This window comes from Pholis gunnellus (assembly GCF_910591455.1).
Source record: "Pholis gunnellus genome assembly, chromosome: 12".
Classification (NCBI taxonomy): Eukaryota; Metazoa; Chordata; class Actinopteri; order Perciformes; family Pholidae; genus Pholis; species Pholis gunnellus.
Genome location: NC_136539.1, coordinates 19023131 through 19049820, shown reverse-complemented (window position 1 = coordinate 19049820; position 26690 = coordinate 19023131). Strand labels below are relative to the sequence as shown.

Sequence of the window (26690 nt, the reverse complement as noted above, 5' to 3'; positions counted from 1 at the left end):
GTGTTTACAAAACACAGTAAAAGCTGTGGGCTGTGGGGAAGTTTCAAAGCCAGAAATCCCCGCACCTGGCAGAGTAACCGCTGAGTCATTGCTATTGATCAACCGCCCTGTGAAACCTCTGCAGACATACAGCATTTTGGTCACGCTGCGCTATGAGGCTGTAGAATCTCACTCGGCCCTGCTGAGAGGGAAGGTGATAAACAACAAAAGTGAAGTGAAAGAATAAAATAATCACGGGCGAATCGGCTTATTTGTTTACAACACCAAAGAAGCACCAATCATCTTTATTCACGACCCTCTTCTTACTGAAATGTCAGCGAATCACTAGAATAAAGGGCTAAAAATTAAGAGGGGAGCACTGTTAAATGTCACAGCGCTGTTGAGCCTCTCGTACAATTAAGACCACAGAAGGTCAATTTTCCCCAAAGCACGCAGAGCTTAGAGCGTCTCCCGTGAATACGGCGATTAATATTACTCAATGCAAAGCGTATCCTGCATGTCTACGGTAGGTTCATGAGGGTGCTGGGTTTGTGTGTCTGTTTGTATGCATATCAGTACGTGGACCTATCAATCAAATTAAATCCTGTTAAAATAATGACATTTAAAGGTTATCAGGTGATATCCCCAATACCTGCAGCAGACACACAAAACACATGTGTTTTTCACTACGGTTAATTCTCTGAAGACTTAACCTCAACAATATTAGTAGTTCAGTTGATTTGGTCAGGGACAAGGAACAGAACACTGATTGTTGACTTTTAGTCTTGAGTTTAGGCTGACTTTGTAAAAACCCAAAGCAGTGAACATGAAGTCCTATTAATGCAGTATTTCAGATTCGTTGTACATTTTGGAGCACATCATGCTGCACTGAACTTTGCCTCTGATGGTCACAAAGAACTAACTACGAAAAACTTTTGCTTTTTGTTTATTTTGTCTCGTTCCTGTGGAGAAAAGCACCAGAGTCCCTTTAGAAAAGCTCTCATCGTACTGCAGTAGAGTCTGACATCCAGCCTCGGTCCCTGCTGAAGGAGTTTCTGGTGAACCTGAGAGCCGCAAGTTTCATTGTCAGATTTCACTGGGAATCGGATCCGATGACAGGCATTAAGAATAACTACCCATACATTTCCTAACCAGTTAAAAGTTCCTTGCAATTAAGAGTTAAGTTAAGACTGTGTATCATAATTAGTGTTACCACAGTTACCACAGGATCTTGTTTGAGCAGTTTATATTCAGGAGAAAGATGCAATCGTAGTTCACACCACAAACATACTTATTTGAGTCTACACAATGGGAATATGTTAAGAGATTTTATTCACCACAACAAGATTAATATGACACACACAGCCATGCACACACAGACACACACACACACACACACACTCAGATGAACAATAATCTGATCCTGAACAGTGAAATAGGAGCTAGCTGTGCACTTTTTCCATTTCAAAATGCTGCTATTTTTGAGTTTGTGTATTTTATATATACTTATATATTTTAGGGAGCGCGGGGGAAGTAATGGGTGGAAATGAAAGAGAGAAAGAGAGAGAGAGAGAGAGATGGGGATAAATAAATGATAGTAAGAAGGAAGGAAAGGCGATAGCAGAGAGGATAGGATTAGTCTCTGCTGCAAAGCCTTTGGAGAAATACACACAATATTCAGCCGCACACCATACCTAGTACACATCCATGTGGTGACATAGACACATATTATACATGCAGTAAAAAAAATAAAGACACACAAAATCACACGTACGTTTAAAACCAACACACACACACACACACACACACAGGTTTATCCAATCCTTAGTGTTCTTAACAGTTAAGCTTGTCCTTGAAAGTGCAAGGTGGGGAGTTGATAAGGGGACAGAGAGAGAGAGAGAGAGAGAGAGAGAGAGAGAGAAAAAGAGAGATTCAGGGGTGATGGTACATATATAGAGGGTCAGAGAGAAGGATGAGGAAAGGGGGAGCCGGAAAAGTGAAAGAAGATAATTTGCCTTCCTCTAAGCCCCCTCCCTGCCACCCAGATAGTTTATATCCGTCTACCTCTACCCCCCCAACTCTCCATCTGTGTCTCTCACTCATTCTCTCTATACCCCAAACTTCCCGACTTAGGAGAAGTTCCCCTTTGAGGATTAGAGGGAACAAAGACAGGTGAATTCCAAGGAAGACTGAGGGAGCGGGAGAGAGAGAGAGAGAGAGAGAGAGAGAGAGAAGTAGGGAGGAGTTAAAAGAGGTCGGGGTTAAAGGGGAGACAATTTACCAGATGGAGACGTACAGAGAGGAGAGAGGACAGCAAGGATGAGAGCAGGGTCAATTTGTTTTACTCCCTCTGCCATTTTTTTTATAATGTCAGCGCCTTAGGTAGGAAAATCTCTCCCGGTTTTAATATTTGTGGTATTTCTTTCTTTCTTTTTTTCTTTCTCTATGATATCTCAGGAGCTAGACTTAGCATAAGACCATAAGCACATAAGAGCAGCACAGCCACCTTTCCAATGTGTGTGTGTGTGTGTGTGTGTGTGTGAGAGAACGTACGCATGTACTGGTGCATGCACAGAAACCCAATACCAGTATGAAAATACACTTTTTCTTTGTGTGTCTGTGATTGTGTGACGGTGGGAGCAGGTGGCTACAGTGGCAGGTTAGATGGAGCTGGAATAGGATGAGAGTGACACTTTATTCCTCTGCCTCCCTCAGACACTTTCTTCCTCTTTGAGATGATTGCCTCTAGTCGGGAGGGGTAGTGATGGCCGTGGTGTCTTTTGATTCTATCCTATATTATATATTTTTTCATCTCTTCTAATCTCATGAATGTCTTGACCTCTTCTCTCCTTCTGTCTCCCTGTGTCATCCCGTTCTAGCCTCTACATGTTTTATATCTTGTCCTCTCCATTTTTACACTCTCGTCCGTTTTCTTCTTCTGCTTCCTTTGTCCTCCATCCATTCCCTCCACTGTAATATGTCAGTTCTGCTATAAAAGCTTAACCTGCGTTGGCGATCACTCCCACATTGATGAGGCAGGTTTTATTACAAAAATGACAAAACACTACACGACAACCAATCATGACTCTGGACTTTCTTGGATGAAGGTCTTTTTACATGAATAAACTGATACAAACAGATTTTAATTTAAAAGGTGAACTATGTAACTTATGAACCGTGAGTTTTATGATCCGTCGCAGACCTATAATTTGCATGAAATGTAGAGAGAACTATGTTAAAATTGAAATACAATTAACTAAGTGTATCAATCCAGTATTGACTATTTCCGCCTGTATGTGTGCGATGTTTGTTCATGTGCTGTGTATGACTGTGTACGAAAAAAAGAGATGAGGTTCACGGGCAAGTGGACAAAAAAAGTGTGGAAAATGGAGGCTTGTGCGGGATGACATGCTGTGGAAGGAGGCAGAAATCCACTTGCTACGCTGAGCTTTTGTTCGGTGTGTGGACCTGAATCCATGAAGAGATATGTACACATGTACAGGAACACAAACACACAGACACCCACCGTGAGTTCTTTCAGAGGGCCTCGCATGAAAAGAAACGCAAATACACACAACCATGAAGTCTTTAAAGCTTAAATCGTTTCTGACCTTCCACGACCCTCTCTTTTCTAGCAGTCAACTTTTTCCGAAAACTGAGCAACAGCTGCTCCTTTGACCCTGTTGGAAAAATACAATTTACCTACGTCAGCCTGCGTCTAAACTGTAGAAGAACTATACTCTCAGGGACGGCATGCTGCAAAGCACACAATTCTCAAAATCCCGACAAAGAGATGAGAAATATCACTGAGCAGCGTTCAATTTGTCTCAATGCTCTGACTCGGCTGCAGGGTCAGATATTACCTCCAGTACGAGGGTGGATAGTGTCATCTATCAAAAAGAAATGGGAGACAGAAGTTTTTTCTTGCAGACACAAGCAGTCTGCTGCAGATGGGCCAGGACTTAGCTGTGAGTCCAGGTGGGGTAGAGGGGGGGATGGGCAGAACGAGAGAACGCAGGACGGGTGGGAACGAAAAGAGAAAAGTCAGGAGAGAGCGAGACGGGGATTAGAGACCCTTTGAGAGGCAGTCACTTAATTTCCTGGCCAACCTGGCTATGATTATCTCCTGGGTGGGAATGGAATGTTTGATGTCCTGGAACCAGACTAATCCTTGGTGACTAACCTCCACCTCTCATTTCCTCTGGATTAGCTCACTCTTGCTACTTAATAAAAACAGGTGGAGGTGGATAGATATTAACCTACAACGGAAGAGAAAGAGCGGGAGAAAGATTGTGTCTCTTTTTGCTGACTGTGAAGGCTGTCCTAAATAAAAAATACCCCACTGGCCATTTGTTCAAAACATTTAAACTTAACTGTCTGTGTGGACCTCTAGTAGCTCTTGTGAATGATGACAAAATGGAGGTTTATAGTGTGCGGTTGTTGCCCGAAAACGCTGTGAGAAGAAGACTGCGGTGGACAAAGCCGATTGCATCTAATCTGAGCCTAGAATGCAGTGTGCGACATACGGGGGGTCTGGGGGTCGGGGGGTCTGAGACCCTTTGATTGATACTTCAGACCCCCTGAAAGCCTCAATTGCTAAATTTAAAGCGATAAATTATCATAACACAATTATTTACCCAGCGGTTTTCACTATTCAAACGGAAAAACATTTATTCACAAAAATGAATAGTGAGTCTGAGAAGCGATTTTTTACGGCGGACGGGATCGGGGGTAGACGGGACCCCCCCGGATTAGGACCGGGTATTTCACTTACTGCTAAAATATACCGGCCACCTGAACAACTGCATGCCCTGTTGCCCTGTCAGTAAACTAGCTTATTGATGTAGATGTGAATGGAACAGCCTTCATTCTAAAACATAGTTTAATTAAGATGAGGCTATGTGGGGCTGCACTTTAAATAATTGTAATTTCAAAGTTGATTTTAGGACAAATTTGCGTTACCAAATCATTATTTTGACCGTGATCTTTACGCGCTCTCCTCTAAGTAGTCTCAGTTCTCTAAATTGGAGCAAACAACACATTATGACTCAAAACTTGTCAAATACTGACACTTGGTCAGTGGCCCCGACTATGACGCTCTCCCTGTCAAGTTGCTGTAGTTGAGTCGTTGGGAGTGAGACCGGGTTAAAACGTGAACATAGAGCTGGTAGATCGGGAAACAGTAATATCGATAACACTAGTAGTGCTTAATTGCAACGGTTTTGGAGGGTACTGAAAATGAATGTGGGTTTCCTAATGAGAAAACGCTCATACTGGGTAATTTGGAAAATTGACATATTTTGTAATTTAGGTGACAAGCCTCCACTACGGTGTACGGCGCTCTGGGAGCAGGAAAACAGCAAAACAGGATAAGTTCATTAAAGTGCTGTTATAAATGAAACACAAGAACATCCACACTTGTGCTTATCATGGTAACCAGCTGGCTGTGACTTCTTGCCTGTTTGGATTGATACTTTGGTAAAGCTGAGGGTGACACAGTGCCTCCAACGATGTGGGACCTCATGATTGAGGGTTATTTGCAAATTCACACGAGAGACTGCAAGGACTAGCAACTCCCACGATACACACTTTAATCACTAAAAAGCTGCAAATGAACCAACACATTTTCAGAAAAGCTGTGCTCAACAGTCGTTTCCTGTTTTGTTTTTTTTCTCACCAGATTTCTCTCAAGAGGGAAAGTCTGAAGTGTTGCCAGGTTACTATCCAATCTGACCAATGACATGTCACTTGACCCTTCTCTCGGCCAATGCCCTGCCTCCAACAACCGGCTGGGCCCCAGCTGGCCAATTAGCTTGCCTCTTAGTGTGGAGCTCGGCCAATGAAAAGCCCTGGGAGACTTCTGTTCATCTGAACTCACAGATGGGAGGACAGAGAGGCAAGGAGAGAGAGTGTGTGTGTGTGTGTGTGTGTGTGTGTGTGTGTGAGAGAGAGAGAGAGGGGGTGTGAGGGACTTGGCCTGAATTCCCTAACACTATTGAGACATCTTCACTGAAGAGGTTGGCTAGTTTTGAGTTAGCAGTTGGAGACAGATCTCTCTATTTAAAAGCGAGCAATGGGAGAATTATAATGCTAGTATCAGAAAAAAGGAAACCAAACCGCTAACAGATTTTAAGATGGAGATTATCTATTCTTAATTTCTTCTTTTCTGTAAAAACCTATATATATATATATATATATATGTAAAAACCTATATATATATATATATATATATATATAAAAACCTATATATAACCTATATGTAAAAACCTATATATATAAAACCCTATATATATATATATATATATATATATATATATACCTATATATATATATATATAAAACCTATAAATGTTGACAAGTTTACAAAATTACACCTGTTTATGACAAAGCGTTATCACATTTTAGTCAGTTAATGTTTATTTGTACACAACGCACCATTTATAGCCTCAGCCTATTTGCCAGTAGTTTGTGCTTGTGACTGTATGCGTTCTGCATGGATGTGTTTCACTCAAACTACTTATTTCCTGTCGAAATAATTCTCTGTCTACCTCTGCTGCACTTTAGAACTAATAGGAATCACTAAGGCAGGCCAACGTTTTTACTGTCCATTACGTCTAATTCAAAGAAGAGCACTCCAAAGTCAAATTGGCTAATGGTGAAAACTCCAGTGTAGCATGGACAGGCCTAAACATTACTATGAGTTGAAAAGCTGTACAGAGAAAATACTACCAAATGCAGACCAGAGTGGAACTTGAAAAGCTTTCCTCGCCTCACTAGTTTCACTGATTTGGAGTGAAACTTCTTGCCAGCATTTTAGCAGTATGTCTCTTTTTTTTTATCACAAAAAAACATTAAGTGAAACTGACTTTCTTTCAGTCAGCGTTTTGGACAGCTGTATTGAAATGCCACACTTACATAAGCTCCCCCTCTCTCAATATCTCAGCGTGCGACTGGAGTTTCCTCTATTTCTTTGCAACTCTTACTAAATCTTTCCCTGACACACACACTCTTCCCCCATGTTTTTAAGATAACACTTTTGCTCTCAATTGCAATTTCAGTTTGCTTTATTGGCACGGCATGACAGCTCATCTTTGCTGTCAGGGAAATACAAGAGACAAGTAATAAATAACACAACAAATTAATAAAAAAAGCAAACAAAATAACGTATATATCTTGTATAGGCGGTGCATGTTTGTGTGGATGCATTCCTCTAACATGCAGCATTCATGACCTTTACCTGAAATGAACTGGGAATTATTTCCCAATTCTATTCTTCCATGTTCTGTACACGTTGATCCTGTGCAGCGTATGCCTGTCCCAGCTCACAGCGAGCAGGAGAGGCGGGGTACGCCACGGGGCTGATTCACACAGCCAATCAGCTCACAATCACATCCTCCTACGGGCAATTTTAGAGTTACTAATGTAAAACATAAAATCTACAAAATAATTCATGCCTCCCAGGTGGACAACAGTGAAAGGAACAAGAAGGTTTTGAGGCCCTTCATTACCAAAAAATATCCTGGGGTGGAGATATTTATAAAAGATCCGTGCAGTGAGAATCTGATCTCATGCATACTTCAGACCAGGCAACACATGTGGTTCTTTAAAAAGCTGAATGCTTGTGAAATGATAGGCTGGGGGAGAATATATAAGGTGAAAGACATTAGACCTCTCTGGGTAAGGAGCAGCCATAAACTGTGACATACACACATATGGTAACTGGCCTTTGTACATCCAATCATTGCTCAGATATCTGCAGGAGTGGGTCCCGTTTCAAAGTTCAAAGTTCAACTGCTAGCGACCACAGGCATTAGCATAAAATATGTTATCATAACCTATGCAATGTGTTAACTAAGCTGATATATCTTATACACATTACACCTATCCTGCAGCTTTGAAGAACTCAACAGGCGGAGACAAGAACGTTTGTGTTCCTGATGCTCCTCAACCTCTCCCTGGCGTTCCAGCTCTCTCTCTCCTCTCCGTATGACTTCCAGGTGACTCTATTTTCCACTCCCTCACTCAGTCTCTTTGACACCCAGACTTTCTTAGCCCGGCTCTTATTGTGAAACTCACAGACTCTCACTACCGTATGGCTCTCAATCTCTCCCCGTCCTCTCCTCTTCAGCTCTCAGTATTTCTTATCTACCACATGACTCACCATATTTCAATGTCAGATATTTCTCTCTCTCAGAAGCTCAAGAGCCGCATGCTGCTTTAAGAATCGCTGACAATCTCCAAATACACACACTCTCACACACACACACACACACACACACACACACACACACACACACACACACACTTCACCCACGCTTGCTCACATACTGACAAATGTGCATACAGTGTCCTCACAGGTACACATATTTGACACTTAGAGGTGTGTATGTTCTCAACAACACAGCTGAACCAACAATCTAGGAAATGTAACCACAAACACACACGCACACGCACACGAACAAACAAACAAACACACACACACACACATGCACGCACGCACGCACAGTAGTTGGCTATCTATCCTGTCCACAGTGCGGTGGCCAGTGGTGATAACACTCTCCATTGGACCAAAACTCATCACTCTTTACACATACACCTGGTTGAGGCTTTGTGTGTGTGTGTGTGTGTGTGTGTGTGTGTGTGTTTGCCCTTTGGCATCTTTCTCAAAGCCTGAATAAAAGTCATGAGAGCTAAATAGAAATCAGGATTTGACAAGATGTAACGTCACGGCGCATGAAATATGCCTGAAAGGAACAAAACACACACACACACACACACACACACACACACACACACACACACACACACACACACACACACACACACACACACACACACACACACACACACACACACACACACACACACTTAGACAAACAACCATGGCCACAACCGCAGATAGGTTTTCAAAGGATGTGACCTCTGCATCGTAAACTGTATTATTCCAACCATATCTGCCAACAGCACGGCTACAAGAGAGGCTTTCACACTAGATTAAACGATGATTTCTATTTTTGCATGTGATATTGATACGGCCTTTTGCTGAATATGCATATGTTCCAGATGAAAGCACACGCAGGGCTTGTCCATGCACACATACCGAAGATAAAGTATGGACATTTCAAACAGAAGAATGGCAGGTTTATTGTTTTTTTTCTGCTTTGGTGAAGATCAAGTTTAATATTGCGTCTTTATGTAGTTTTATAATAATAATAAAAAAATGCAGAGCCATATGTCTTTCTTTTACTTGGCTGACCCTGTTTCCACATATATCTCTTGATATATGAAACAAAAAGCAGCATGTCTACTGCCCTCCTATCCTGTGCAGGATGTGTTTGAGCTGGAGTCTGTCCCAGCTCACATGGGTCGTGAGGAAGGGTACACGCCGAGGGCCGGTCTACCATACAACCATTCACCCTCTCACTCACGTCTAACCGTCAATTCAAACCAGAGCATCCACAGGAAGCACAAGCACGGAGAGAGCACGCCGAAATCCACACATAAAGAGGAACCAGCGTCTTGCTGTGAAGCAAACATGCAAAACGCTGAGCCACCGTGTCGCTCTGACGCCCTAATTTGCTGGAGGGAATGAATTCTTATTTTTGTGTTATTCTGGGACTACTCCAAGTCCAGCCTCGTGCTTTTTATGTTTCATTTACGGGCTGAATGTGGCACATTGTAGCTGCACAGGCATGCCATGTTGTTATCACACGCATTTCCACAGTGCTCTTCCCCCGCACACCAGCTTGGTTACATGTAGCTACACTTACATATATGTATAATGTGTGTGTGTGTTTATATATAATGTTTTCTTTTTATTATTTATTTATATCATTATTATACAAAGTAAATGAAAAACCGGTGGATTTGTATTGCAGTGTGTTCACGTTGTATCGATCTCTGAACATAAGGACTCCCTTTGTCTTTGTATTTGTTGAGCTACTCTTGTTGTGCTTCCCTGTGTTTGGCACAGCTGTGTCAGAGTTATGTGAGCTGTGATTGGCTGGGACTGAATTCATTAATCACCAAACCTTCCCTTTTATATTCCACTTCACCCAGCCCTTCTGCATCTGGTGAACCCACGTGAACCAAAACGCTTGGAGGCGCTCACACAGTCTGTGTCCAAGACACTTTGCTCTTGTCATTGCACGATTAGAATAGGGCCCATGGACTATTTCTTTGCTTTTTAATAAGTTATTGGTCCTTCAAAGGCAATTCAAAGGAGCACACAAGTCTTATTGTGGTGGTACTAGTATAAATATAAAATCATGGATTAAAGGCTTCTTCAGTTTTTCATGTCAGGCCCCACATGATGAATGTTGTCGCCAACCCCGAGACTCATAAACAAATTACTGGAGTAGTCATGCGGGGGACCCAACAAGCACAGATTCATGAGCAGTTCTGGATCATGACCCACGCGTCATGAGGCCAGACTGCAGGGAATCATGCATGTTAAAAAACAGATAATAAGTCGTGACATGTTGACTCACTCTGCCCTGCTGGATGAGAAAGGACACAGATCACACATGCCAGTGAGGGAGTGTGTGTGTGTGTGTGTGTGTGTGTGTGTCTCTGTCTGTCTGTGAGGAAATATTCAGACATGCTCGTGAGTTAATGTGAAAGCATGCGTTCATTCTTGCGTGCACTGTGTGTGTGTGTGTGTGTTCTGGCATGTGTGTTTGATGTATGTTTTCATCCTTGTATTCTATTGTGTGTCTGTGTGTGTGTGTGTGTGTGTGTCAGAAATCCAGCGGTCATCAGACCAGCCAGGCACCAGTCCCAGACAGCGAGGTCAGAGTCATTCACTAATCATATTAACATTCCTTCATAATGACCCAATGCATAACTCCCCCTTTTCAGTCTTTTCTCTCCCTCCCTCTATCCGTCTGCGTCACTCATGCTTTCCGTCTCACCCCCTCCATGCCGCGTCTGTATTTCCTTCTCGATCTCATCGCCCTCCTTTTCCCTGCTCAGTTTTAACGATGCTGTCCATCTCTGACCCTCAACAGTTCTCTCATCTGTTGACATCCCTCCTGTATGTTTCCCCTCCCCTCCTGGACTCTACCTCAAGCTCTCTCTGATTGTAGTTTCATCCCATCTCATCTTTCCTGTCTCCCCCGTTTCCTCTCAAAAGACCACGTGTATTCTTAATCTTAATCAGCTCCCAGGTCAGTGTTTGAAACCTTTTTTATTTAACATAATCCTAAAACTGGGATTCAGTTTAATAAAGGTTTAGTCTGAGTTTAAGTTAAAGTTTAGTTTAAGGAGTTATTATTTATATTACTTTTCTTTTTTAAACGTTTATAATAATGTTTTGGAATGTTTTTATTTAAAATTGTAATTAGTTCAGATTATTTGATGTTATTGTTTTCATCAAAACCCATGATCAGCTTTCTAGCCACTTTTGCATATTGTGTTATTATTTATATCGCTTCATTGAATATTCTTTTGCATGCACTATTAAATAAATTAAAATTAAAATCCTAATTTTGAGAAATGACTTGACTTTAACACAGTTTGTGTTACATTGAGTTCCACAAGTTGGTGTTTTTGGGTGATGGGGAATTATATGTGATGGTTTCATTAGGGGACTTTTCCCTCTAATGTGTCAGTGTAATACTGCTGAAGAGTGTTTGTAAAGTGTTTCTGAGGCAATTATTCAACCAACACCAGCACAGGTATTAGTATTAAAATAACAAAATGGTTTTTCAAGTAACTTTTCAGGCAAAAATGGTTTCAGCTTCTTGGATTTGCTGCTTTTCTTTGTCACGTAAACTGGATCTCTTTGTGTTTTTAGACTGTTAATCAAACAAAACAGCACATTTAATGATGTCACATTGAGCTCAGGTTTATTTTAAATTAACATGGTGAAAAAGAAAGGAAAGTAATAAAGTGTCATTAAAGTAAAAAACACAAACTATGCTTCTTTCGTTCCACACGAATATGCTTTTTTACATTATTCCTGGGAAGATAACCATCTATTTCTGATCCTAAAAAGAGACGCATAACTCTGCGGTTATATTTCCAATACTTTGGGCGAGAAAAGGAGAACACGGCAGACTGTTAGATGTTAGCTCCAAGGTTCTGGATCAAATGTTTGTAAAGGGCCGCTGCAATTCCATCAGTGCGGTGAGTCTCACGGCTGCAGTGGGTTGCAAGAGTGAGACAGAAGTATGCTTGCTGTAGGTCATGTTGGTGTTGTTTTAGCTATTTGATACATGCTTGGATAATGTGTGTGTGTGTGTGTGTGTGTGTGAGGGGATCTCTATCAGTACCAGGTTTGCTTCCATTATTCTCCAGCCAAACCAAATGGAGGCTGTGTGACTTGGCCGAGACCAGTCTGACTCAAAATGGTTATGCATTTGGCTTGATGTTCTGCAGTCGCTCTAGCTGCTTTCATATAAGCCTGAAGTTAACTCCTCACTACACGCACACACACATACACACACACACACACATAATGAACCTCGTCTGGGAGCCTCCTTCACAGGGTTTTGAGTATTCTTCAAATTGGAATCACTTTTGAGGTTTCTCTACATTTTCTCAGTTGCCACATGTGCCATTACGCCGTCCCACTCCAGCACACACATTAACGCACCCGCCCACACACACACGCTATCTCCTTCGGTCAGTCAGTGTGAATGATTTGACCGTTAATGGCTCCAAATCTTTGACGATGAGCCAGTCCTTAATTGCTCCAGTCAGTCATAACTACCGAACCTTGCTGAAGATTACCTCATGACTCAGTGTGTGTGTGTGTGTGTGAGAGTGAGTTTAGCTCAATGGTGCAGTGGTCCAGGGGGACCTGAAAAAAGACAGAAAGAGAATGTAGGGGAGACAGAGGAACAATAAATGTCTGGGCATGAGCGTATCTCCATTATTGACTGGGACACTGAGAGGATGTATATCATATCTGTAGTGTGTCTACGCTAGTCCCAGCAGACGCAGCTATGTGTCTGGGTCCACTGAGTCGGCACTGATCCCATCTTGTCTGACTTGGGGATTACAACCTCATGACCTGCTGCTGGCCGTGCTCACATACACCAACACACACACACACACACACACACACACGGATAGAGCAGGGTGGGATGTGGAGAATAAAGAAAGAGAGGTAAAGAAAGGGAGGTAAAGAAAGGCAATAATAACAGACAAGGAAGGATGTTCAGGGAATATTCACAGTACATGAGTTCTTCCCCGACTTCTATGCAATGCAGAACCTTTCCACTTGAGGAAACTTGATAACTGGATAGTACAGTTTTGCTACTAAAATGCACGCTAAAGAGAAAAGTTGCTCAAATGTAGAATATCTGCTCTCTAATTGCTTTGCATTTGCCTTCTCCTCTCTCCCTTCTTATTTCCTCTGTCATGATCCCTCCTGCTCTCTCTCTGACTCGCAGTTGTTCAGGGTAAGCCCCGTTTCCTCCCTGTTCCATTAGATTCAGCACTATTTGTACCGTTCCAACGCGCTACTTGTCCTTATAAGGCCAGAGGGAGAAACAGCGTCGGGGCTCAAGCTGTGATCACACAGGAAACACTGAGAAGTATGTATCTGTCTGCAGACAGGCTATGTGCACATGCGTGCGTGATCAAATGTTTGCATTTAAATGCATGTGTGTGCCACATAGCCTCTCATAGTCTAACATAGCATCTGTATTAGCACTCAGTTCCTCGGGGAGAGCACGTTTTACCCTGCTGTTTCTGCAATAATGCTGATTTGTCAGATGATAAATTCTACGTTGGCAATCTCCAGAGATGCCAAACACTAAACATTATCCAATTTGAGCAATGGGTAAAATCTGCAATGTGATTGAATTCTCAAGTCGAACCTGTCAGCAAAGTAAATGAAGGGCCTTTTCTGCAGGAACGCTTGGCGAAAGCAAAAGTCCTCTGTGCCGAAAAGTCGCTCTCATGCAATTGAGCCGCTAGTTAAATATAAGTTCATTACACCGAGGCTGCATTCAGAGAGAGAGAGAAACGCAGAGAACATATCGTCTGAGCAATGGGTTCTAACAGCACTAATGAGTTTGAACTTGGCAGCGTATATGTATGTGTGTGTGTGTGTGTGTGTGTGTGTGTGTGTGTGTGTGCAAACATGAATGTGTGCTTTAGGTGTGTTCACGTACTGCATGTCTTACCATGCTGGGCGGCTGAGACTGTTGTCCATGTTTAAACTTGTGGTTTGTTCTCTGTGTGTATGCACGTGATTTTAGGTGTGCGTGTGTGTGTGCGCGTGTGTGTGTGTGTATGTGTGTGAATGCTGATTGAGTATCCCCTTCAAATCTTCAGATTTGAAATGCAGTCTGGGTGATGTGGTACAGTATATTGCAGTGAATTTATGGTCACCCAGAGCTGGCATTAATAATGGCGACTGGAGAAATATGGCCGTACTGGGCATGAAAAACAAAACTCTTTACTTTTTCTCCTTCTCTCTCTTCATTTATCAAATTCTACTTTCCTTATTACACTTGCTCCGACTACATACTGTTATGTGTGTGATGAGCATAAGGTTTTTTTCCCCCCATCCTCCTCTCTGTTTAAGTGCTTGACCTCTGTGACAGGGGGATATGTGTAAATGGATGGACCTATCAATCATCTAAACCAAACAACAACAGCATTTTATTCCCCAATGCCATATTTAATAGAAAAATAATGATGCACCTCTTATTGGAGAGGGAGGAACGGGAAACAGGGAGGTATAGTCAGAGACAAAATGTTGAAAGAACACGAACCAAAGAGAGAGAGAGAGAGTGGATTTAGTGGGAGTTTTTATGTACAGCACAAACAGCTCTCTTAACCCTGTCTGTTATAACAAAGAGCCGCACTCAGCTACAAGGTCTACAGCTGTCCCTCTCTACTTACAGAGAGTCGGGGTCCGATTCCCTGCCTGTCCACCAATAAAACACCCAAGGTAGCCCGGCTATTTCTATGTGATTATGGCTGATATTACATCAATGGTTTAGAGGTCACGAAGGAAAGGCTCACGTGTATGTGTGTGTATGTGTGTGTGTGTGTGTAACAGAATGAGGCGGGCTAAAGGGTTTTGTTTGTCCCAGCATGTCTATAAAATGACAAACAAAAAGGTCTCTCAAGTAGGTAAAATATCTCATAATAAGAGTTTTGTGGCATATTTGTGAGGCCTTAATTTATTGCACTCCAATGGCAGAATAAGTTACATGTTATATGAATTATTTCCTTTAATAGGTAGATTATGTGGACAACCAACGACCACCAGTGTGGTCAGAAAGCATATAGAGTCATGAATCAAAGCCCAATTTAAATGCAGCGTAACGGCCTCGTAGTCAACGTTTAACGGTTCGAGGTCTGCAGCTCAAAGATATCAGCACGCACTTTAAAACGTTCTTGGCGCTGCTACATTTATCCTGCGCTTCAGCCCTCGTTTCAGTTCTGGTATGTTTGGGGTGTTTTTTTATCTTACGTTTGGTCTTCAGAGAAACAAATACAGAGTTGGATTGAGGCCAGGTGCCAATAATAAAGACTCAACTGTTTGGCCAAAAACAATGCTTGATTACCATTGAAAATCATGAACCATATACCAACTGCACTGAACAGCATGTGTGCAGAGTATAAGGCAAGTGTATTAGTTCCTTTGTTAAACTTAGAGACTATCAATCATACCATCATGCAATGCTACAGGGTGTGGCACAATATGTCACAACAAACGGTAATTCATCTATTCACGGTCAAACAAAAGCAACATAATGAGACCAGTTGATTATTTCACTCTTTTCTGTGTGTGCGTGTCTGTGTGTGAGAAATATGGAAAGAGAAAGTATCTCGTGAAGAACCAGAGACCTAACCTTAATTCACTCAGCACTCCAAACAGAGAGACATTCTGTACAGTGGGCGCTGTCTTATTCTGCTTTTACAGGATGGTGTTCATTGTTAGTCACGGGTCTCAGTGGGTGATACTCATGACTAATGTACCCACACACACACACACGGACTGTGGCACTAAATTGTGTTATCGTTGTGAAAAGGCGCTCTGTCTTTTGCCCAGGTCAACACTGTGTCAGTGAACCACTATTTGTGACCGATTTAAACTCATCTGAGGCGTTTCTTTCAAGGTTATTAGAAGGGAAGTTGTGGGAATTATGTTTCCCATCATAAGGGGAATGCACACAATTGTTAGGCATGATCATTTAGATTTATTTTTCCTGACGGATAACCAGCTCTCGTTGATCTACCGTTAACCGCTAACAGACACAATTCAAGTGTAATTTTTTGTGTGGGTTTTTCATAATAGCAGAAAGCTGTAACAACATGTTGACATGCTGTAGGGTTAATCTGGTGTTAACTATGAGACGTGCGGCGGAAAATACCCGTTCAGACACCGGTATACCGAGGAACCGAGTAGCAAGCCATGGAAAACGCGAGGATAAGTATACAATGAGGGGGGATTGTCTCTCATAGGAGGTGTCCACCTCTGCCTCTGGGTTCAAACTAAATATAATGTTTCTTTAACGGTTTACGGTTAGATATTAACATCTAGTTGAAGCCTTTATGGAGACCTTAGTATGTAAGGAAGGCTATATAGCAACAATAGCATGTTGAAGATGGCAGACAACTGGATGGAAGTGAGAAAAGGGAAGACATTTTACAGTAGTGTGTTTAAAAAGGAGTCGTATAGAAATAAGAAAGGTTATGGGAAACATGTGCTGGGATTTTCCCAAATCCTATTGTGAATCAGACAATGGTTCGCCCGTCTCTGGGTGGCAACAGTGACGAGGTTAGAGAGAATATTGGACCCAGTTCAGACGACTGAAACCTTGAACGAAAAGACAAAGAGACATTCCAGAAACACACACACACACACACACACATTACAAAATGAATACACGTAAAAACATAAACGGTCTGTATTCAGTAAAAGACCGGACGTAGTTCTGACAGTGCAGGGAATTCATTCTCGATCAACAGGATATGATACAAGATCCTCTTATAACCGTGCATTAGCAACATTTGGAGGCGGCACAGATGAACAATTCTGCCAGTTTTATGTCCGGGAGCATTTTTTTGATCTTTACTGCCAATAACAACCAAACTGAATTCATTCCAGATGTTTCCCTTGACGTGTTGAAGGCAATGGCGACCTCTGCCTCTAAACGTTGCCTGCCCATGATTATCTTCAGAGGAAGGCAAAGAAAAGGGAGCTGCTACTGAAACTTAAATTCAGTTTTTTTTTTTTTGGGTGCAACCCATAAAACAAGAGAGGCTACAAGAGAAGCATACGGTGTTTTGGAGAGGTTGTTGCTATTCTCAACTCAAACACAGAGAAATCTGACTGAACAACAAACCTTTGTTTAATTAAATTGAATCATATCTATCAAATTCTTGGTAGGTGATGTAGTAACTTGGTTCTGGTTTTGTGGAGGATCTAAAACACCACATTTGACAGAATGACGAGTAGTCAGTTTATGACCATTCAAACTAAAGCATGGTGAAGGCCATGAACGTGACTGAGGGACTCGACTCATTGCCGGGCACTAACCTTGTTCCTTTTAATGTCGGCATGCGTGCAAGTTGTTATGCGAGTAATGGAATATCAAATTAGTAAATAAAAAGCTTCTGACTGTCTGGGTGGAAACTGTTCGCTGTGTTTTCAGAGCTTCATTAGACAGAGAGAACGTTACGCAGACTGGAAAAAAAGAAAAGGATCGCAGGGAACAGCTGGCTGGCCACATGCACACACATCCAGACAGTATCGGGAGTGCATTGGGAAAGTTTTATTTTTCCAAAACCCCAAAATCCATTCTACTCTACTGTCTATTTCCACAGGCAATTTAGATCAAATGGAAATTCCCTGTAAGAATTTAGGAATATGAAAGTGATAGACATGCAACCCCTCGTCCAATGCATGCTGGGATTGGCTCCAGGCCCCCTGATGCTGAACTGTGTTACTGGATACAGGTACTAGATAGATGGATTGATGAATGGAGTAAATAAATAGTTAATCATTTTAAAATGACACATTAATGAACTTGCTATTCAGGTAGACAATAGAGTGCTTCTCTGCTCATGCTTTAGAGGTTTGGTTCTGAGGATTCGGCACCAACCAATACAAAGTGGAGTTGGACATGTCGATGTATTGGAAGACAAATACATTTTGTTGATCGGATCAATGTGGAAATGTCCCGATGATTGATGAAAATACAAGTTTAAAGCAGCCATGGGTCGGCTTAGAAACACACACAGCCACGATTAGCTAACAAACAAAAATAGAAGAGATTCTTATTAAAAGGCAAAACCTCCATATGACATCAAAACCTCAACTGCAAGTGAAGCACCCGGCCCAGCAAGCGTGACCGGGAGGACGGAGTCATCATCAGAGGAGGGCTGAATGAGCTCAACTCTGAATTACAGGAAAAAGAGACACACACACACACACACACACACACACACACACACACACAGCACTCATTATTAGTGCTGCCAACGCTTTTAATGCCAAAGTGGGTCTGTGGACTGTTTAAATGGGAAACACACTTCCCAAACCTGCAGAGTGTGAGAAAAACTCCATGTTCATTTGGAGAGTGGTAAGAGACAAACACCTTTCTTTAAAGGAGATTGGGGTTGTAAGATTAAAAAACAGAAATATTTGCGTGTATTGTAGTGGGAAGAGGAGGCAGCTGATGGGAAAAGGAAGAAGACAAGGACTCAAAGTGAAACAATAACAGATCTGGAGACAGAGGAGAGCAGAAAGGTGGATGACAGATTGTCTGGTCTTAACTAACGAAAGGAGTTCTCTCTTTTCCAGTTGACGTAAGGTGTACGTACAGTAATAACTTTAGAGAAAGTGTGCAGGGAAATAACTTCTTCTGGCTAAAAAAAATCAGTTTAGCTAAAAAAATATTTTTGACAAAAATCTAAAATCTATTTGACTCACAGGCAAGAATATAGAAGACATTCAAACACCAGCTTTACCGTCTGACAGCTGACACCACCAACATTTTCAGTTTTCGAGCAGTAAGCATGAGCCATTTTTTAAATAACAGGAATTAGACGGAGGACATGGACAGGAAGATGAAGATAAGGGTGTGTATTATAGAGACGGATAAACACATGTATCATTGTCTTGTCTTAACTTTGACTCCTATTGGTTGGAATTGAAATAAAACACTTTCATCCGCCTAAAGAGCGGACACATTTGTTCTTTTTGTCTAATACTTGTGGGTGTGGTGTTGAGTGGGACTCGGGCGGCTAAAAGGCTCTTCTAACTCAGGAATGTGCTCAACTACTGACAGGTTCACCATGAAAAGGGAACATTTTAGAGAGATAAGTATCTAATGCTGTCCAAGCCTTTGTCTCTATGGACAGACAGTTGCACACTCTTCTCCAACAACACAGGTTACTGTAACAGAGACGAATACAACCAGCAGCTTGCAACTGTTTCATTAACACTGTGCTAAGTGAACGTACAGTGACCACACATGAAGTTACATTATTATGTTACATTGAGCCGGAAGGTCAGTGGCTGGGAATATTTGATTTTCTATTTTAGAGGACTGTAATCTTATGGTTGCCTATACAAATGTGTTTGCTGATTATCATCTGCCAAACAACAAGCAGCCCAACAGAAGAAATAAATACAGTACGACTAAAAGAACAGGAGAATATCACATCACCTCCCATGCTTTCCCGGAGATCCCTGACCTGTGTAAGACAGCCGTGCCCTCAGCCTACATACAAAATAATTAGCGCTCTAAAGATAGCAGAAAGTAAAGTTCACATCCCCACACTTACTGTGAGATGCGAAAGTGAACGTCTCTAAGACGTCAAAAGCACTTTGTCTCCATCTGCTCCTGTGGCTACTCCGCCAAACTGTGGCGGTGCTGAAAAGCCTCCAGGCATCTTTGTAGAATGAAGAGTAAAGGTGGACACATGAGTGCAGGCCCAGCAAACCCTTCGCAGGATAAACACAAGTGTATGGGTTAAATCAAAATAAAAGTCAGCAGCCAGCAGCACTACCTCAGTATATTCTCAATCAGAGGCTTCCCGCCACACGATGCCATTAGCAATGACTACATGTAAATGAACGCACATATTTAAGCCCAAAGTACAGGATGAAATAAGATAAAAGCTTTCCCATTAATTTAATCTGATAATAAAGGCTGTGTCACACACGCCCACTGCAACAATTGGCTTCCAGACCCTCACTGTAGGCGCCCTGTTGATTTAGTTCCCCTCTCCTTGGGGAGAAAGTCTGTTGTTGTCTTCCTAAATGCACACGCCCACCCACAAGCCTCACAATGCACCCGCTCGGAGACAAACTTGTGGTGTGGTTTCTGTTGTTTGATAATTGTTTTTAGGCAAACATGATTTTGCTAGCAGAGACAGCTAACCCATAACCATGAATCAATGAGATGGTAATGGAGCTACGGGGGGAAAAGACACGATACTGTGGCAGCATTGCATGAGGTACTCTCCCTCTGTTTTGTCCCGCTCGCTCTCGCTCGCTCTCTCTCTACACTTAAGCTCCCATTGCTTTTACTTTTCATAGTCATTCAGCCAATCCTAAACAAAAAAATAAAAACGTCTCAAGGAGAAACAAACAAACCAATAAAAGTGAAATTGAATAAGTTTGCTGTCGGCTCACTTCCATAACCATTACTTCTCCCGCTCCTTCCCACAGAAAGCCAGTCAGGTAAATAATCACCTCTGCTTTAATTAATAAATGCATCATCCTTAATGAGAGGGGCTTGTTATGCACTGTGGCAACTGCTACTGGTCTGTTTTTCCTTTTGATTTTTTTTTTTCCTCCAACTCTCCAACTTCAAACTTAATTTCCACCTCTGAAGCATGCTAATTGCTTTCCCCTCTCAGCTTTATAAACAACAACAAAGTTTTCTCATTTGGAGGCAGAGAGCGGTGTAATGTGTGGCTATCGATCGCAGGGGGAAAGGAGATTGCCCCCGGCTGGTCACAAACCAAATGACTTCAAGATTGAAATTAAAGTGGTGGAGGTATAACTTTGTATAAACGCTCTGTGTGGATACAATGACAAAGGCTCTACATCTGAATCATCCAATGTTGATTGCAGTATTTTGTTACTTAGAAGCACTTCAGAGCAGGATGAATGTAAAATAAATGGGGCTGCAACTTACGAGTCTTTTTGCTATCAATTAATCTGCCAATAGATGTCTTGGTTTATTGTTTGGTCTATAAAACGTCAGGAAATAGTGAAGCATATCCATCACAATATCATGGAAACACAATGATATATATATTTCCTATCACGTGACACATTGAGTTGCTAGAACCCGAGAATGTTCGAAAAATCAGCTTTACCTGATTTAATTGTTTGATTGATTCAAAAGAAAAGGTTGCTGACTGATTCTCTGGCTGCCTTCACTGCCAAAGTGGCAGAAAATGTTTAATTTCAATGTAATATTTTAACCTAAGTTGCCATGTCACAACTCAAAGGTACCACAACCCAGGAATTTAGTAGTTGATACCAATTTCATGATTCTCGATACACATCTCTATACCGCTGACATCCCTGTTATACAGGTCTTCATTTCATTACATCTTCATTAATGCTTTTTCTCTCCTGTTTTAATCATGCTGGGTAAACCGACGTGCTGGAAGCCCTTTCACTAAAACCACATCACATTAACCCTGTTGTAGCCTCTTTATATGGCCGGGGCACCTGGCAACATTACTGAACTGTTAAACCTGAGATTCTCCAGTAACGCCTTTAAAGCTGTTCCACAGTCAAGGCTCGAGACCACGGGTGACCAAGCCTCGTCCTTTAGGGCCTTTATGCCCCGCAATGACATGCCTCAGCAGATCTTACTTTCTATTTAGCATTTCCTGATGAGGTTTAACGGTATCCTGGTTCAGAGGAGTGCAGCTTCTGAGGATGACTGAGGATCACGGTGCAGTGGTTAAACTGGGATGTGCTGCAATAAACCTGTCCATTTGTCATAGCAGATTAAGTTTAGCTCCATCGGGGAGACTCATTTTGGTTTGCTCGGGGTGGTTTTATTTTCTCCTTAAAGAGCCATCGGAAGCTTAAATGTCAGCGTAACAAGAAGAGGCAAGGTGAGAGTCAGGAGGCACCGGGCTTCACAGTAATACAGTTTGTTGACCGTCGTGTGTGTTCTGAAAAGACAAACTTTACCCAATGATACCTTTACCGCGTCCCTGAGAGAGGAGCGATTCAAATGTATTCACTGAAAGGTTTCTGAAAGGGAAAAAACATGAAGTTGTTCTTTATCCAAACAAGTAGCCACTACTGTGTATACCTAAAGAGATTTAATGTTCACTAACAATAAGCATAAATTAATACTCGACATTTCCATGATGTCAACTCTGAGTTTCAGAGAGCTCTTCTACCCTTCTGAGGTTTTGTAGAAGTAAACAATGTCTGAAACAGTCAACAGTGGTGCAAAAAGGCAGAGCCTTAAAAAAACCTGCAATACGGTTTCGCTATCCACCTGCTCTATTAACATTGTGACCTATGAAACATGTAGAGCCTGGACTTGAAGGGTTAAAGAAACATACCCTCAAGTGTGTTAGCTACGTAGCACTGACTGAAAAAAGGAAACAAGGGCAAAGAAAACATTGGCAGCAAGGAAGAAGGAACATATTGTGAGTCTCTGACCGACAGAGAAATATGCCAAAAATAAATTGTGATACGCAGAAACATATTTGTACGAGTAGAACCTACATTTGCTTAGCAACAGACTGCTAACAAAGTCACTGCCGGCTGACACCTGGTACGAGTGTGGGCGGTGATTTCTCGTTCGCACATTATTAATGCACCTGTTATTGCGGACGTTTTTTTGAGCTTCTTCCAGCATGACTCATCCAGTCTGAGCTCTGATTAGGGTTCTGTGATTTGAAAACCACTACCTGCACGATGACAAGAAGATTAAAACCTCTACTTATCTCCTTTGTACGTGTATCACCGGCATCAGCTCGATGCCTACAGGAGACATTCACGTCGGAGCGGCGACTGAGAGCTACAGGGACTTGATCCAGAAACAAACGCAATAAAAGCAGCGATCACTCTGATAAGAACTGGGGAAAAAGAAAACTCACACATGCTCAGTGCACATAAACCCCCCCGATGATGGACAGACTGATGAAAGGTTGAACAAATGGAAGGACAGATGGATTAAGAGATTAGGAGGCCGTTTCCGTCTGTGGACTTGCTTTCTCATGTGTGGAAACTAACATGAGCACGCGTGTGTCTGAGCTCCTCACCCTCGGTGCTTCGTTTTCATGTCCTCTGCGTCGCGGGTCGAGTTCTTCATACGGCGGCACCACCACTCCTTCTCTCCTCGCCTGCTGGTATTCTCTTCGTAGCTGCTGGATCCTGTCCACACTGCCACACACAAGCACAAACACAACTGGGTTAATTCACCTTGTACACCTCTAAAGGTCTTTACACAGCGGGGGGGGGCACAAAAATGTGAAAAAACCCCACCCATGAAAATTATATGTCTGGAGCTTTTATTGTGAAAGGTTAGAATGGAAGGAGTGGATCTGGAGTAATAAAGACTATGAAGCCTTCGTGTTGTTGTTTCATAAATGTATAATAACTCAAGCTGTTCTGCACAACGTGATTGGTTGATGACTTTATCTACACTGCTAAAGTTTAGAAAAAGCAGCGTCATATTCTGAATTACTGAATCATTATATTATAAAAACACTTTTTAGAAAAGATTAAACTGAAATCGGCAAACCAACCAGCTGTCCTGATGATCAGACAGCCGGTAGAAGGCAGTGATTGTACCCACATCTGCCTGCAGAGGTTTGACTGCAGTGATAGAAAGTAGACAGACTCTCCTGTGTGCACGCATACGGGCACCACACACACACACACACACACACACACACACACACACACACACACACACACACACACACACACACACACACACACACACACACACACACACACACACACACACACACACAAGCTCTTGATCATTCTGACTGCCTTCATCTATATCTGTTTTTCCATCTTTTATGCTTTTTTTTCTCTTGCAAAAGGAAAGAAAAACAAAAATATCAATCACATGAATATTCTTTCTCTCTGTCAACGGAGGAAGAACTACAGCGTATCAGCACTGACCCCAGGGTCACGTATCCGCACACACACACACCCACACATAATGGAAATATGGAAAGTCGCATCATACACATACTCAACATTACAACTGCAGTGGGCAACTTCATGAACCAAGTTGATGGAAGGAGGGGAAATGTATTGATGCACCATCAGGAGATTTATGGAAAGTCAGAGGAATAGCAACACACTTTCTTCCCGTCTAACCCTTACTCTAGGCTAGCGTGACTCTTTTTCACACTTTGGGCAGAAAGACGACATGCTAGACAATAATGCGGCACATTCACGCTGCTAGCAGATTAGCAAGCAGAGAGAAGTGGCTGTTTTCAATTCTTCTTCTTTTTTTTTTTACTACAATAATAACTATCACAGAAAAGGCTGCTGAAACAGCCCGCAACAATTGAAGATAATTGATTCATAGAAAATGCAAAAACCTCATCAACAAAACTAATTTACATAGAGCTACATCTTTGATAACATTAACTTGAAGTTGAAAATCAACATTTCTTTAAACAGTAAATCTTGCATTTCAAAACGTAAACTCTTTTCAGAAGCACAGGTTTATAATTCTCTATCCCCATCTCTTTTTTTTTCATCCATTCTCTTACTTTGCTCTCGACCCTTCGTTCCCCTTCATCTCTTTGAAAACATAAACCCAGAGAGGTGTGTGAACGACTAGAATAGCTGCAGCGCTGGAAACACATAACACCTCGTCTCACATCACAAATCCTGTCTTTTGCATGTGTTCTCCCCCTCACAGAACAGGAAAACATGACTTTGGTCCCACCTTTATCCACCGACTTTGGTGTGCTACTTTCTGCTAAACTGGTTGAACAGAAAGTGTTTTAAATATGCAAATCTTTTTTTTTTTTTTACGCGTTTATGTTGACTTGTGACAGTATTTATGACTGAAGGTATTGTGCACTATCTGTCTATTCTCTCTCTTTCTTCCATTTGAAATTCACTGGAGGAATGGGGGTAATATTATAGACCGAGAGACGTTATCTTCAGTATATAGTGTGCAGAGGAGTGCATTAGAATAACACACAATCTAGACTCAATCTGTGTGTGGTCACATCTGGGTGTATCTGTGCTCCATATTCCAGCCTATAGGAGTAAGAGAGCCGTGTCAGCAGCAACACACAACACCCACTGTGCACAGAGTAGATTTGGAGCAGAGTGAAATCACATGCTAACACTAAACCACTTGATTCTCCTATCACCTTTGGCGCTAAAGGCTAATTTCACCACCTTTCACGTGGACGTCCGATCAGCGGTGATGGTGAACGTCTTCAGTGTGTGCTATGTTCACCAAGAGAGCTGAGTTAGTTGTCCTTCCTGCATCCGGCTCCATCATTTGATGTGACAAGAGACGTAGTTGGAGGCAAGGAAGAAAGACGGGCTTTTTCAGCTTGGATCTAGATGCCACTCAAAAACAGAACTTCCTTGTTCTCTTCGCTTGTATTGCAAACGAGCTACGTTTACAGTGTTCTGGTTGAAAAGGATATTAAGGTTGATGTATTTGAGGTGGAGCATAAGGCCAAAGGGGGATGGAGATGGAGGCTGCAGCTGCAGGGAGGAGGATCTGGACTGCGGGGAGCCTCCAGAACCCGAGCTGCTGAGAGAAAACACGGACCGGCGGAGCCTTTGCTCAAATTGCCCGCACGATGCCAAAATAAATGGGATCACTCTGCTGCAGTGAGTGTCAGCAGTTTTAGTTGATGTCGCCGATGCCAGCCCGCAGACAGCCAGTGTAAGCGTGACTATGCATTGGAGTCGTAAACCGGACCACTGAGTGAGTATTTCTGTCACCGGACGCCATTGGAAGCTATTTTGTTGCTAAAATGAATTGAAGTTGGGCTTTGTGTGTGAAAGATAAAACATGGAAGGAGTGAAGCTGTAAGGTGCTGCCATTAACAATGTGGAATTGACGCTCATGCTGGTTCGCACTACAGAGCCTCTGAGCTTGCTGCTGTATTTAGACATGTTATCAAGTAAATCCATGTCAATGAGGAAGGCAGAGAAACACCTTAGGCACGCTGGCAGCTCAACACAAGTGTATCACATAGACGGAAATAAACACTCACATTCATAGGAAATCAATTCATATCCCTCTCCTTCCCTTTCCTCTTGCCCTCACCTTCTGACCCCCCCCCCCCCCCCCCCTTTTCTGATTGCATGTTCTCAAGGAAAGAAGTATTCAACCAAATACGGACTTCTCAACAACATGCTTTGCATGCAGAATGAAGTGGAAATCCTCATTACACTGGACGTCTCTCAACACTCCTGTTTGTCTGCGTTTTTATGTGTTTTCTGTTCCAAGTGTTCGAGTCGTGAGTGGCTTCCCTTTCTCTTCTATTAGTGCCACTCCACACTTTGGATGGATTGGAGATTAGGGAGAGCGTTAAAGGGGAGAAACATATAAAGTCAGTGGAAAGACACGAGAGGATTTAAAGAGACGTTGGTGAAATGTTCTCCATCACTGCATTCTATTCCTGTATTCCTTTGCTTTGCTTTACTCTCTCCTTTTTGGCTGTTCTGTTTCATGTTTATGCATCACAGTAGGAATGACTTGTGTCACACCTCACACACACATACATACTTTTAAGTA

At 42.2% G+C, this 26690-nt stretch overlaps 1 protein-coding gene across 1 annotated transcript in view; it reads right to left on the bottom strand.

Moving 5' to 3' along the window:
• LOC306704205 (partitioning defective 3 homolog B-like) overlaps nucleotides 1-26690 on the bottom strand; it is a gene marked incomplete at both ends in the record, with an annotated part of 170855 nt that overhangs the window by 25410 nt on the left and 118755 nt on the right. The window contains one exon of the mRNA XM_079170456.1: nucleotides 23212-23332. Coding sequence (XP_079026582.1) covers nucleotides 23212-23332 — 121 coding nt within the window. The remainder of the gene's footprint in view (nucleotides 1-23211; nucleotides 23333-26690) is intronic.